Source organism: Arvicanthis niloticus, chromosome 6 (genome assembly GCF_011762505.2).
Source record: "Arvicanthis niloticus isolate mArvNil1 chromosome 6, mArvNil1.pat.X, whole genome shotgun sequence".
Taxonomy (NCBI): Eukaryota; Metazoa; Chordata; class Mammalia; order Rodentia; family Muridae; genus Arvicanthis; species Arvicanthis niloticus.
Genome location: NC_047663.1, coordinates 58,763,625 through 58,778,582, shown reverse-complemented (window position 1 = coordinate 58,778,582; position 14,958 = coordinate 58,763,625). Strand labels below are relative to the sequence as shown.

Genomic DNA, 14,958 nt, shown 5'->3' with positions numbered 1-14,958 from the left:
ATGACACATTTGTGAGTCTGCTATTTCCAGAAGTTTTTTTTCTTTTTGAGACAGGGAACTTATAAATGCTGAGATCACAGGTGTGCAGGACCTGTCTACTGAGATTATAGGTGTGCCACCCTGTCCGCTGAGATCACAGGTGTGCTGCCAGGGTTTTGTGCATTCTGTGCAAAGCTCTCTACAAAGCATCCCCAGCTTTTTTTTTATTTAAACATTACATTGATTGATTGATTTGGTGTGTGTGTGTGTGTGTGTGTGTGTGTGTGTGACAGAGAGAGAGAGAGAGAGAGAGAGAGAGAGAGAGAGAGAGAGAGAGAGAGAGAGAGAATCATGGCACATACATGGAGGTCAGAGGACAACTTGTAAGCCTGCCCCTCCTTTCTTTCTTCCTTCCTTTCTTCTTTCCTACCTTCCTTTCTTCTTTTCTTCCTTCCTTTCTTCTTTCCTTCCTTTCTTTCTTCTTTCCTTCCTTCCTTTCTTCTTTCCTTCCTTCCTTTCTTATTTTTGAGACAGGGTTTTGTTCTTAGTGTAGCTGACTTGAATTTATGACCTTTCCACCTCAGTCTTACCTCAAAGCCAGGTATTAAGCTGTGTCCCACCAAACTTGATCGTTCTTAAGGAAAAAAAAAATCAAAACTCTCCTCATCTCTACCATTGTCTCCAGTTTCTCAAAGGTTCAGTGTCCTGAAGTGTTATTTGATTAGGCCAAAGTATCCAAGCTGATGTGCAAAGAGCCAGTTAGCTGTCTCTTCCCCTGGCTTGAACTTTTCTTTTTCTTACAGCGTTTGCCCATCAGTTTTCAAGTTCAAGATCCCTTTTGATGTGATAGATCAAAGCAAATTCAAGAGTCTCACGTATCTGTTCCCTTTCCTCGGGCACCTCAGGTGATGGACACATCGCTTTTCACTTTCTTTGTAAACTAAGTTAGCTGTAGCAAGTAAAAGTGAAGGGAAGGGAAAAAGGAGAGTTAGCAAAAGGCTATTTTCGTAGCAAGCTGTTGATTTTCACTGAGCTTGTGGGGGTGTGTGCCAACTGTTTGTATTTGACTATTGAGGTTCCCCTGTTGTGTGAAGTTACCTCAAAACAAAGAGCAAACCAGACCTCAATGGGAACTCACTTTGATGCAGGTAGATGTGATTTTAGCCATTGCCTGATATTTAAAACACACCTTTGTTTTATTTATTTATGTATTCATTCATTTATTTGTATGTATGTGCGTGCGTGCGTGCACGCGCGTGCACTCACGCGTGATAAGGCATGTTGGGTACATATAGAGGTAGGGGGACAATTTGCAGGGATTGCTTCTCTCTTTCTACCTGGTTGGCTCCAGGAGTAGAACTCAGGGCTTTGGGGTCATCAGCCAATGCTTAAACTCAGTGAACACTGCCAGCCCTAATTCAGCCTTATCTTAGCCTTTTGAAATCAAAATCCACTTGGTGCTATTTTCCAGGGATTCCGAGTAAACCTCCCTAGCTTGGTGATGGACGACGAGACACCAGTATTCTTATCTCTGTCTCAGTCAGTTTCATGTTTCTATATCAGCACACACAAGACTGAGCAAGCTGTAAGGAAAATAAATGTGTCATCCATATTTCTGGAAGGTAGTAGGTTCAGCGTCAAGGGCTTTACATCTGTCTCATCTCTGGGTGGAAGGGAAAAGGCAAAGAGACTGTTTTGCAGCCTTAATTCTTTTAAAGTTAGCATGTCTTCCGTGACAATGGAGTCCTCATAACCCACTCATGTCCCATCTGGCCCCACCCCGCATGCTGCATTGGCTGTCAAGTTTCTAACATTCCTGTTCCAGCCATGGCACTTTTCTACTAGGCTCAGCATATTTTGGTAACAAATGCCAACAAATCAAACTGATTCAAAGTGCCACCTCTAAAGTCTACACTATGAGGTTAACCTAGAAGACAACTAGTTGTGTCAAACCATTCACACGAGAAGAGAGAAATAAGAATCAACTATTTAAGACAATAACAAAATGGCTGCATCTAAATTCACCGCTTCTAATTTAACATTCCTCTCGGCCTCTTCAGTGACTGAATAATGTAATGTGTCTGTCACTCATCTCCCTGGTTATTTTCCCCAGCTCTACAGTTGATGGCCTCTTCTCAGAGCCTCTACCACATTAGCCTGGAGACTGGAGGAAGGAGAGGTATGTGAGTTTCCGGCTTTAGATAGAACCCTTCCATTTTTGTACTAATATCTCCCCCATCTGTACCACTTGGGTATCTGGGTGTCAGGGCAGGTAACCCTTGCAGGGAGGCTCATTGTGCCATATGCACGTGAAATGCATACTCAGCAAGCCTATACAGCTCACAGAGAGCTAGCCACTTAGGTCGTGTAGGCATGCTTGCCTTCTATCTCTAGTTTTGGTTTGCTTGGAAATTGTATTCAGAAAGTCCCACTGTCTTCCAGAAACACTGGAAACCAGAAGAGAAGCATGAAACTGTGTCATTTATAAAATCGGTAAAGTGGCGCTTGGTCATGCAATGTTCAAATCCTTTCCCCAAATCAATGATTTAAATAGTGATGTTGACGAGTATCTAAAACAAGGCATGTGTATATGCATCTCTCGTCTCACGATAAAATGTCCTTACAGGCTCACGTTCAGAACACTTGTCCCCAGCTAGTGCTGTTACCTGGGGAGATAGTGGCAACTTTAGGAGTTGGGGGGAGGGTGTCTAGCTAGAGAAATAATCATGGCCTATCCTCTTGAAAGGGATACCTGTCTGTCTCAGTTACTTTTCTATTGCTGTGTTAAGATACCATGGCCAGCCGGGCAGTGGTGGCGCACGCCTTTAATCCCAGCACTTGGGAGGCAGAGGCAGGTGGATTTCTGAGTTCGAGGCCAGCCTGGTCTACAGAGTGAGTTCCAGGACAGCCAGGGCTACACAGAGAAACCCTGTCTCAAAAAACCAAAAAAAAAAAAAAAAAAAGATACCATGGCCAATCTGACAAAAGAGTTTAGTTGGGTTTCCGGTTCCACAGGGTTAGAGACTATGGGGCTGAGTGAAATCACAGTGGCAGGCCACTGGAGCAGCAGCCGAACACTCACACATAGATCCATAAGCAGAAGCCAGAGAGGCACACTGGGAACATTCCCAGTCTTTTGCAACCTCAAACTCCACCCCCCACTGGCACACTTCTTCCAAAAAGGCCACACCTCCTCCAACAAGGCCATTCTTCTTAATCCTTCCCAAACAATTCTACCAACTGGGAACCAAGTATTCAAATATGTGAGCCTCTGGGTTCATTCTTATTCAAACCACCACACTATCCATGGTTCTCTTCTTCCCCTTCTCTCTGACTACTGGTGGCCAAGAAGAAAACAGTTTCTCCTCAGAGTCTTTTACGATAGAGTTCTTTTTCGATAGAGTTCTTCTTCGAAGTGGCCAAACAATGGAACCAGCTGACAGCACATGAAAGCCTCTAAACTCAAGAGCCACAATAGCCCTCCTCCATTAAGCCATTTCTCACTGGTATTTGGTCACAGGAATGAAAAAGTTAAATAAAGACTCAAGAGTAAAATAATTTTTTTCCAGGTTTGATGGTGCATCTCAATACTTTTGATGGTGCCAGAAGAAGGTGGATATCTGTAAATTCAAGGCCAGTATGATCTATATAGCAAGTTCCAGACCACCCAGAAGTACACAGTGAGATCCCTCTCAAAAAACATGTTTTTCACTAAAACTTTCATCGAATGTTCACAGCTAAACTTTAACCCTTTATAGGCCTTAGTGGCCATTATCAACAGGATCCCACTTTAGTCTTTTCAAATAGGACAGCGTTCTCAAGAAATTTACATAAAGCTGGGTGGTAGTGGTGCATACTTTTACTCCCAGCACTCAGGAGGAAGTGGAAGATGGATCTCTGAGTTTGAGAACAGCTTGATCTACACAGAGTTCAAGGGCAGCCAAGGCTATACAGAGAAACCATGCTTTGAAAAGCAAACAAACCAAAACAAAAAAGAAATGTATATAAAACCCTTACCATCCTTTCTTCAGACCTATCCTTCTGTTTTTTCTTCTTCTCTATCTTCCATTCAATCACAAGTGTAAGTTTGATCTGAAGTTTTATTTTCCAACTAGATGATCTGGACTTAGTGTTGTGCTTACAAGGTGAAGCCACTGGTGCAGTGTAGCTAAACACTGCTCTGAAACTCCATAAATGTAGCCAGGGTCCGGGAAGGCAGGTGAAGCAGGGGACAGGGATTGGCTTAGGGGTCCCTTGAGCAGATGTCCATACAGGGGCAGGGTTCTGATCTCTTTTGTCCAGCTTTCTGGGAGTTAGTTTCTCCAGAAGCTAGGGGGCATACTGGACTCCCCACAAGTGGACAGATCTCTCAATAGCCAGCCAGCTCCAGAACACATGTCATACTGAGCAGAACACTAGTGCTGTAAACAGTACCAGCGGCATTGAAACATCCACCACCTAAAGGTTTCTTGACTTCTAGTCACTTCTCAAGCAAGCGCTGTTAGAAAAGTCAGTCATCCAGACACTGGGAGGCTCTGGGTCCTCACTTTTGTTGAGGTTATGATGAGCTCTTTAGATGTCCCCCCAAATAGTCAGATTGGTTTGAAAAGTAAGGCTAAGTAGATATTTTTACACATTTTTAGTGCTATTTTTGTATATTGTTTCTCGTTTCTTCTCTCACCCAGTCCCAGCAGTCCTGAGAATCTGCTTTTTCTGCCACACAGATGGAAGATCAAATGTCTCAAACAGCAGAGAGGCTAAGTAATGTGCCTGAGGTCATTCACCATGAAATCATGATGGAATTAAGCAATGTATGCTTAGGTCTAACTGGAGTGACTCTTACTGCTTCTTGGTATAGCGCAGGCAGTCTCACAGATTAGAATCCTGATTTAGTCAGACCTTTAAAACCAAGGTGCTTGTTTCAGCTGTGGCGCGTGTGCAGGAATTCCATCTGCTCTCGTGTATCCAGGCTTTGGGCCTCCCCCTTCCTAGCTGCCTTTTTTTGTCATCGCCATGAGTTAGATCTCAATGCCTCCTATCTGTTCTCTAGATCTCTCTATACAGGAGAGGGCCAGCTTTTAGAATTTACCTCATTAGTCCCCAAGCCCAGCCCCAATATGTGACCACCCATGGTGGAAACCATCACTCCAGGTCACTCCATCACCTGGAGTGATGGTTTCCACCGCCTTCCTCCAACTGTCCTAGCCTTCAGCAGGGCACTGGAAATCCATAAAGTCTCATATACCAGATTAGTAATGAAAATAACATCGGTGGACTCAATGGAGCCTATAGAGTTTATCTAAACCTAGGTGTCAGTCTAACACATCTGCTTTTCTCCCCGTGGTTCAGTGGGGGAAACTGAGGCCTGCTCAGAGGGGCTGTGTAGCTTGCTCAAGAGAACATAGCTGAGACATGAACCTGGTCTTGTATGAAGGAGGAGAATTATCTCAGTACCCATTGGTGACCGCAGTTAGGTCTTTTCCAGGGCCCTCTACTCCCTGTCCTTATTAGCTCTTTTGAAAAGTTTTGAATCTGTGAGAAGCTGAAAGATGAGGAGAGTGGGCACTTATGTACTCTTTCTTCACACCCCCTAACTCTTAGGGGTTGGTTATGCTTGCTGTTGAATATTTTACAAGGCTCAGGGAGGCCCTTATCTCCTTCCAGTATGTAGAGAGGCAGAAGTCTCCTTGAAGAGCTGCATGTACATGTGTTTGGCTCTAATGGTCCCAGTTGTACATCTGGGGACTATGGAAAGTTGGGGCTGAAGGGAACGTATGTCAGATAGCAGGTAAGACATACATTTCATGCTGTTTTTCTTTTAAAAGATTCACAAAAGTACACACACACTTTCTTGATGTGCATCTGAGTGTAGGATACACACACACACACACACACACACACACACACACACACAGGCAAACACTGTAGTGGAGATCGATTGCCGCAGATAGTCCCAATAACAATACAGCAGCTCCCGATCATGGGAAATTTTGCTTCAGGGTTGCCCATCAACACAGTCTGAACCATTATTAATAGCATCACAAGAAAAGTAAGCTTGTGATCTCAGCAGCTGGGAGGCAGAGGCAAAAGGAACACGTGTTTGAGGCTAGTTTGGCTTGGACCCAGCCAGACCCTGTCTTCAAAATAGTAAATTTTTTTTTTAAAGGAGGATAGTACAGTCCTATAAAACAGTGATATTTTGAAAGCGAGGCATCATTCACATACTCTACCACACACTAAGGTACATTGTTCGATTTCATGCTTGGTTGTTGTGTTGGCTAGGTTTGTATCAACTTGAAACAAGCTAGAGTCATATAGGAAAGGGGAGATTCAACTCAGAAGGTGCTCCCAATAGACTGGCCTGCACTGGGGCATTTTCTTGATTGATGATTGATGCAGGAGGGCTCTTCTCATGGTGGGCAGTGCTACCCCTGGACAGGTGGTCCTGGGTTCTATAAGAAAGCAGGATGAGTCAGGTGGTGGTGGTGCATAGCACTCGGGAGACAGAGGCAGGCAGATCTCTGAGTTCGAGGTCAGCCTGGTTTACAGACAGAGTTCATCCTGTCTCAAAAATCAGAATAAAACAAAACAAAAAAAAAAGAAAAGAAAAAAGGAAAAGAAAGAAAGCAGGCTGAGCAAGTCACAAGGAGCAAACTTGCTATAATTTCTTACCCCCTATAAGCCCCTATGAAAAACACACAGCTCAGTTATTTTTATAAGCTATATGCATAGATTGGTCAGATCTATCACTATGCTAATTTATTCCCCAGCTATGAGACCCCTTGCTACTTGCAGCTTCTCCAGACCACGTGGTTCTGTTCCATATTGGCTTCCACCTCCTCTTCCTCCATCCTCCCTCTTCCTCCATCCTCTCTCCTTTTTCCTCTGAGACCTCCCATCCCACCGTTCCCTTCCACTACCCAATCACAGGCTCTAGTCTTTATTTGACCAGTTAGGGGATGGTTCAGTGAGATGACCTGAGTATGTGAGTATGTGATCTACTTCATGTTGGGGACAGCCCCTCTTGAGGAAGCAGAATTAACATCAAAATATAAACAGCACCAGGGCAACCCACAACCGCAAGCAGTAAACAGTGTTCCTCCATGGCTTCTGCATTAGTTCCTGCTTCCAGGTTCCTGCCCCAACTTCCTTTAATGCTAAACCATGATGTGATGTGGAAGTGTAAGCGTAAGAGACCCTTTCCTCCCCAAGTTGCTCCCTTTCCTCCCCAAGTGGCGTTTTAGCACAACAATAGAAGCAGGAACTAAGACGGTTATTGCTGGACCTTTCTTACTTAGTCTTATTTATCAATGTGTATAGGAAAACACATTATTCAGGGATTGATGTAACCGTAAGGCTTTTGCCATCCTCTGGGGTCTTAGAGTGCATCTTCCATGAGTGAATGGAGACTCTTGCCATGATGACAGTAACCACAGAGAGACAGTGTGTAGTGGGGGTTTACACCGCCCTTTACTTACACTGTGCTATGCAGTCTTTTTGGTGTTGTGTGCACAGTGTCTCACTTAGTTCTCACTTGCCCTAAGTGCTGTGTGCACAGTATCTCACTTTATCCTCTGTGAAGTAGAAAGCATCACCATCTCCATTTTCAGACAAGGAAACTGAAGAAGATTAAACAACCTGCTGGTATTCGAAGAGCAACGAGCAGCTGGGCTGGGGCCCAGACTTAGAAGCCATATACCCCAGACCTCATAGTCTTCACTACAAAGCTACAATGAGACCTCCTGCCACATGGATGGGCAGCTGACTGAGCCTAAAAGTCAACTCCCAACATATCCTTGAGACAACTGAAAATTCTGTCCCAGAGAGTGGTTCCCTGTGGGTTCATGGCTAGCACTGAGTAATTAAAATAACTCACATTATTGTTAACACATGTGTTTTACTGTGGCAATAACCAGAGACTGAATATAATATGCAGGGCACTGCAACTGACTCTAACAGCCATAAGTGTAAGAAGATTACACCTGAGCTTGTATTTATGAATATTTAAAAGTCCTTAATAACAGCAACCGAAAGATACTCACTTTTTAGAAGAAGTCATGTTATATTTTACATTTGGTTAAAAACATAGGTGCTATAGAAATGAGATGACCATCTCTTCCAGAATATACAGCAACTGTCTCTACTTTTGTGGTGCCAGGGTTAGGAGATTTACGGTAAAGCCATGTTTCCAAGGAAGTCAGTACAAAAAGCCAGACTTCTACAGGCAGTTTCTGGGTCAGATCAGTTTACCATCCATCGCAGTGGCTTACGTTTTCTCCAGATGTTTATCCCGAAGAGGCTCCAAAAAGGCTATTTCTCTGCTTACCTTGTCCCTCTGGTGTTTGGTGGTGTTGCTAACGGGCAAGATTTAAATGAACTGGTCATCTCAGAGTCATGGAAAACACGGAACCAAAACTCAAGCAGGCCCCCTATTTTCGTTGTGAAAAGGGACCCAACTGGGTCCCTATGTGCCAGAAGTGTGAAGCCTGTGTCTTAGCATGGAAGATCTTTGCCACCAAAGAGTGGTTCCGGAGGGTCAACGACATATCCCAGAGGAGATTTCTAGTCAGCATCTTGGGGCAGTTGAATAGCCTGTACTTGTTACAGTATTTCCAGAATATCCTAGAGACCACCCAGGGGAAGGACTTCATCTACACCAGGTCTCGGACCAAACTCAATAGGAAGGGGGGAAAAGAGGAGGAGGTTGTAAAGTCCTCCTTGGACCAGATGTTGGATAAAAAGGTGGAGCAGAAGATGAAGGAGATCCTCAAATGGTTTGGCAACAGCACCCACCGGACTAAGGCAAATTATACTTTATTGCTGCTGCAGATGTGTGACTCAAACTTACTGCTCACTGCTGCCAATGTGATCAGAGTCCTGTTCATGAAAGAGTGGAACAGTATCTCAGGTGAGAGCTGAAGGCCCAGAGACCAGACACAGGCTTGGAAGAGGGGCACAGGTACAGACAGTTCTGTAAGAGGTCACAGATACAGACAGGCTTGGAAGAGGGCACAGGTGCAGGCAGGCTTGGAAGTGGGCACAGGTGAAGAGTGGTCTGTAAGTCACAGGTGCAGACAGGCTTGGAAGAGGACACAGGTGCAGACAGGTCTGGAAGAGGGCACAGGTGCAGGCAGGCTTGGAAGGGCAGAGGCTTCCCAGAGCTCTGGTATGGGACTGTGAAGTGTATCCTGACATCCCATCATTTACCAAAGGAGGGGTTGCTGAGTAGGACTTCATTCTAGAAAACTGTCCACTGAGGAAGGAAGGACAGACCCTGGGCACTGAACACAGATTCCTGCCTGCCTTGGGCCCAGACCCCTGCAAACTGGTGTCACTTCTTTTTTGCACTAGGGTTTGACTGGGTGTAGGAGGGATGTGATGGAGAAGCTGTGTTTTGTTTCTCATCTGCCATGGGCAGAAACCAAGCCAAATAACAAAACTTACAGCTTGAAAAGAGTTTCATCTTGCTGTGCTGCTTGCTTAAACATACAACCAAATCTTAGTAAGATGCTTTAGAGGCTAAACATGGCTAAAAGTCCAAAATTGCCCAGGGTACTAGTTTATAAGCAACAGTTTGCACCTGAGTCTCCAATAGGATTTGATTTAAAAACAAAACAAAACAAAACAAAACAAAACAAAACAAAACAAAACAAAACAAAACAGACTGTGGACTTCTGCCAAGCCTGGCCCAGCAGCTGGTCAGAGACCTTGTCAAGCTGTCTGTTTCTGGCTATATAGATATTGCTAGACCCAGTTGGGAACCTTCTTGGTCCTGGGTATTGCCAAAGTCTTGAAAGTGTTTGACTGGCTGGTTCTGGGCAGCAAAAGCAGAAGAGAGGCCAGAGACCTGTGATTAGGAGAGGTCAGAGGTCAGAGAAGAGAAGGTTTAGCCAGTGGTGGGTAAAGAGTGGGAGGGTTGGTCTCTAGGGGAATTTTGAAGGTTTGAGCTCTGGAAGGTGGGTAATTCCTGGTCTCGAAGGACATTTGAGTTGTGGACAAACTTGTAGACTAATGGGCCCCTCCCTGCTTTTACAGATAGGGTCTGGCTTTTCTTGGCTGGCCAGGAAACTTAAGACCTTTCTTCCTCAGTCTTCCAAGTCCTGGGATTACAGGCATGCACCACCACACATGACTTTTAAAGGAATGCCAAAGCTATGTGACCTAGGATGCAATTAGATCCTCACAAAAGAAACCGATTGGTTTCAAAGATGTATTTATTTGTATTTTGTGGTTTTTGCCTATGGGTATGTATGGGCATCATGTGAATGTCTGATGTCAGTGGACACCAAATGAAGGAGTCAGAACCCCTGGAACTAGAGTTACCAACTGTTGTGAGCTGCCACGTGAGTGTGAGGAACCAAGCCTCTGTCCCCTGCAAGAGCAACTAGCACCCTTAGCAGCTGAGCCATCTATCTGTCCAACCCCTCTCTCTGTATCTTTGGTATCAAGGACATAATTATTGAGACATGTGTGAAAAATTGAGAGAATACAAGTGCATTAAAACTAAGGTAGATTAGTGTGCAGCTCCCTAAAGTCTGGGGAATATGAACCTTGGGGCTTGGTTACCCAGCATGGCAGCAGAAAGCCTGCATCTGCCCCTAGTGCCTTCTACTGCAGTGTGTTCTAATGTGCAGTGTGCATTGCATGTCCATACCTCTCTTGTGATGGCTCCATCCCATGCTGTAGGAGTCAGCTATTTGCCTCAGGGTTGTATAAGCCTAGTTATAGATTGTGGCCAGTTTCTTCGTAGGAGAGCAGCTCTCTTAAAATGTTAAAAGTTCTGGGGCTGGAGAGATGGTTCAGCGGTTAAGAGAAAGCTCTGCTTTGCAGATGTCTCTTTTGAGCTTCCAAGGCCGTCTTCATTCAAGCGTACATATCTCCACACTGAGATATAATTGAAAATAATAAAAATAGATATTTTTAAATAGTTGTGATTTCCAATCTGATACAGGGACAGTTATATGTTGAAGGAACTCAGCCAGAGTGTCAGGAGAAACCGGCCCTTCCTGCAGCTCCTTCCATGACTACACCACTTTGCATCCTTTCACGTAGAGTGCTAGCCAAGTCCGTGGCATAGATTTGCTGGCAAAGCCTCAATGGAGGCTTTCTGAGATTTTTTACTTGGAAACTCAGAGGCCTTGAATCAAAACAGCAAGCCTCTGCTTTCTTTTGCACATGTTCGTGTCTCTATAACTGTGTGTGTGTGTGTTGGGAGGGTGCTGTTGATTCCAGGCCTCCAGCATTCATAGGTGCTCATGTTCTTTTTAATATAAAATAATCTTATATTTGTACAGAATCTACGTAACCCTTCCGGGAATGTTAAAGTGTCTCTGGTTCATTTATAAACCAACCACAGACCCAGCCATGGCAGCTGCTAGGCTGCTCAGAGACTAGTGACAAAACTCTCCCCCATGTCTGCTGCAGAAGCGGCGTTTTAATTTTTATTATCAGTTCACGGTTGGTTGGATCTGAGACATTCAGGAAACTGGCTTTCCTCATTCAAATAGAATGAGGAAAGATAAGACCCCTTCTCTCTACCTCATCTCTCTCCACACACTTACTTCAAGGGCAAACTTGTCTACTCTTTGTCCTTCAGGCCTCTGTGACGAATCCCCCGATGTGATGTTCTTCCCTGAGAAAAACTACAGTGCTACACATGACACCTCATATGTCTCTTGGGCAGCTAGACCCAAACCTGTGTCATTCCCAATGTCCAGACATTTAGGTAATAAACTCAGGACTGAAAATGTGGACAGAGAAACAACAGGTAAGTCAAGCTCTATGAAGACTTCTGACATAGCATGGGGGGGGTGGTTAGGTAGCTCACCCTACAGATTTAAAAAAAGAAAAAACTTTTGTTGAATCTTTTGTGACTTGATGGCTTCCTACATCGATAGTTTGACTGAAGATTTTTCCCCCCTTTGGGATGGTTATGATGTAGTAAAAGCTTTTTTGTTGTTGCTTTTTTGAGTCAGTCTTAGAATGCATCCCAGCTGACCTTGAACTCACGATGCTCCTAGACTCACCCTCTCATCACAATCATAGGCACCAGCTACCGTGACATTATTTTTGCTTATGATGACCGTTTCAGAACTTGACCTCATATGAAGTCAAAGAGCTTCTCTAGAGGAGCTTGGGAACTCTCCATGGAGTTGGAGACTCTGGAAAGGCCAGAGAAGCCAGGGACATCAAATGTTAGAAACCAACCTTCATTTAACATTAGCCATTGGGCTTTTGGGATTTTTTTTTCTCATTTAATCCTCACACCTGGTAAGAGGAGAAGGATTAAAAACTGGTCAATATTATCACTAATGATCTTGTCCTCCATGGAGATCAGAAAGGAACTTTCTAGAGCTTCCTTGCTTTTGTTTTTGCCTTCTGTCCTAGGCCAGTGTACCCTATGTCTCCTGGGCTCTGGCTTGGTACATGGTGGCCGTCTAGAGTCCAGCCCAGTTATTATTTTTGAAGCACTGGATCCAGTTTTGTGAGGAAAGTAGTGAGTGAATAAAAAAAGAAAGAAAGAAAGAACGAGAGAGAGAAAGAAAGGAAGAACAAAAGGAAGAAAGAAAAGGAAAGAAAGAAACAAAGCAAGAAAGTGGAAGGACATGACGGCTCCTAGGTATGAGGAGGAGAAGATTTATTGTCAACATGAGAGATCACAGCCAGAGGTAGAGACATCTAGGAGAGTCCAGAGTGAACATGACCCTGAGATAGGCTATGTGAGGAGAGGAGAGAGGAGAGAAGAGACAACCAGGGGAGGCTTGGGCCAAGAGACTGGCATAGCCAAAATGGCTGAGTTATAGGGGCCAGAGGAGCTGTAGGGAAGAAAGCCTAGCTCAATACCTGGGCTGGAGAGTTCAGGGTAGGGGACTGGGTATGACAGTAAGGAGGACCCTGTAACAGGTAGACTGAAGGATGTTGGGAGAAGCTGGTGACTAGTGTCTGCTTTGATAATTAATGGACGCCTCAGTGAGCCCTTTGTCCCAGGTTTGAGACCTAACAAGGAGGTATGTGATTCCAGACCTGAAGATCTCCCCAAGTGGGTCTTTGAAGCCAGGCACATGTGGTCACTCATGTGGACACTAATCCAAGTTGGCCTGGAATTTGCTATGTAGCTGACACTGGGCTTGAACTTGTAGTTCTCACCTGAGCCTCTCAAGTGGTGGAGTTACAGGTGTGCAGCACCACATCCAGTTAGGGATGTGCTATGTGAAATGAAATGTCAGTTGATTCTGTCATGTGTGAACCTCCTAAAGTCTGCTTACAGAAACCTGGACGGCACAGCCTACTATGTACCCAGGCTAGGTCATGCATGCCATCTTTCATGGTGTGAAACATTGTGTCATTGTGGCAGTCCATGAAATAAGCATGAGAAATACAAGATACCTGGTAAATGAAAACTTCCAATTTTAAAGGCACACAGAACAGCGTACTATCTAGTCACCTAGCTTCACTATCAGCCTCTAGCACCAGCAATGGCCCATGTTTTAGCAGTCTTGGTATTTTTGTGATGCTGGTGATCGAACCTAGGACCTCACACTTGCTAGTAAGTGCTTTGCCACTGAGCTAAACCTCTAACCTGGCAGTTTTAGTTCATTCTCCTTCCTGAAATTGCTTCATTTTTTTTTCACTAGAGCATTGTGTGTGTGTGTGTGTGTGTGTGTGTGTGTGTGTGCCTTCCCAGTGCTGGGATTACAGATGTGTACCACTGCACCTGGCTTTTAAGTTAGTGCTTGGGATCGATACCCAGGTCTTTGTACAGCAAACACTTTACGGACTGAACTATCTCCCCAGTCCTCACTAGTACGTTTTATAGGAAATTCAGGAGATGATGCCATTTCAGTCTTTGCTATTGTAAACATCTTAAGCTGAAAAGCACCCTGTACGTTTGAATCAGGAGGTTCCACTTCAGGTGGGAGACAGATAGATTAGAGTATTCAGTGGCCTAGGGGTAGATTTATTCGGGGGCAAGCTTTGCAGTGGATTTGTTTGGGGGACTAGACTTACTACAGACTCAACCATCTCCCTTTGTCTGGTTTTGCTCTAGAGGGAAAAGGGATGAGTTCACTCCAGTGTATCTCTGAGATGAATAAAGAGATTTTTGGAAAAGCAGGCACATCCCGGCTGGGAGACGACAGCATGCTGCTGAGCCTGGATCATGTCCAACTCCTGTCTTCTGGGTACAGCAAATATCGGGACTTTATACGTGACCTGCCTCTCCATCTCTCCAAGTACATTCTAAGTATGCTGGGTAGATGAGGGGATTTCTCAGAGACTTCCCATCTGAGCCTAGCTCGGGGCGGGAGTGTTTCTGGCTCCATCTTCTTTCTTTTTCTCCAGGATTGCTGGATAAGAACAGTCTGAACAAGTGTCTCTTTGTAAGCCAGCATTGGGCTATTCTGGTCCAGCAGGTCAAGGTGGACCTGTCTATGCACCCCTTCATTCAGAATCAGATCACTCTCCTGCAGGTATTTTGTGGGTCTGAAAGGGTTGTGTCTGGGACCAGCTTTGTTTTCATACTAAGGTTGAACCTTTGTGTCTCCCGGGTAGACTCCAAAGATGGCTCCTATTCATATTTGCAGCACTCCCCTGTGCTCTAGCCTCCCTGTGGGTCCTTATCTGTCCTTCTATTGTCTTTGTACCCAGCTAGGACAAATACAGAAACCTTCTGGGTAGCTCGTGGGGGATGGTTCTGTGGGTGCAGGTGCCTGCTACAAAGTCTGATGGCCTGAGCTCAATCTCTTGACCCCACAGGAGGAAAGAACAAATGTCTGTAGGTTGTCCTCTGACCACACATGTGCTGTGATGTAGGTGCCTCCCCCCCGCCCCCCGCCATGACACACACAAAACAACCAAAAAGGCAAATGTACCAAACATTGCTTTTAAACAGAAATCTCTCGGGAACACAGGGGTTTCCTAACCCTCAGAGTGCTGGGTTACCAGCTCAACGCTATAATATTTGTCTAGCATGGTCAAGGC

The 14,958-nt window shown here is 44.8% G+C and overlaps 1 protein-coding gene across 2 annotated transcripts in view; it reads left to right on the top strand.

Moving 5' to 3' along the window:
* Positions 1-8,145: 8,145 nt before the first annotated feature.
* Positions 8,146-14,958, top strand: part of Fbxw10b (F-box and WD repeat domain containing 10B) — a 34,497-nt gene continuing 27,684 nt past the window's right edge. For both annotated transcript variants that reach the window (XR_013111270.1, XM_034507036.2), the window contains exons 1-4: positions 8,146-8,887; positions 11,576-11,746; positions 14,027-14,221; positions 14,320-14,447. Coding sequence is in view for 1 of the 2 variants with exons in the window: in XM_034507036.2 (XP_034362927.1) it covers positions 8,374-8,887; positions 11,576-11,746; positions 14,027-14,221; positions 14,320-14,447 (1,008 nt within the window). In the remaining variant the exon portion in view is untranslated. The remainder of the gene's footprint in view (positions 8,888-11,575; positions 11,747-14,026; positions 14,222-14,319; positions 14,448-14,958) is intronic.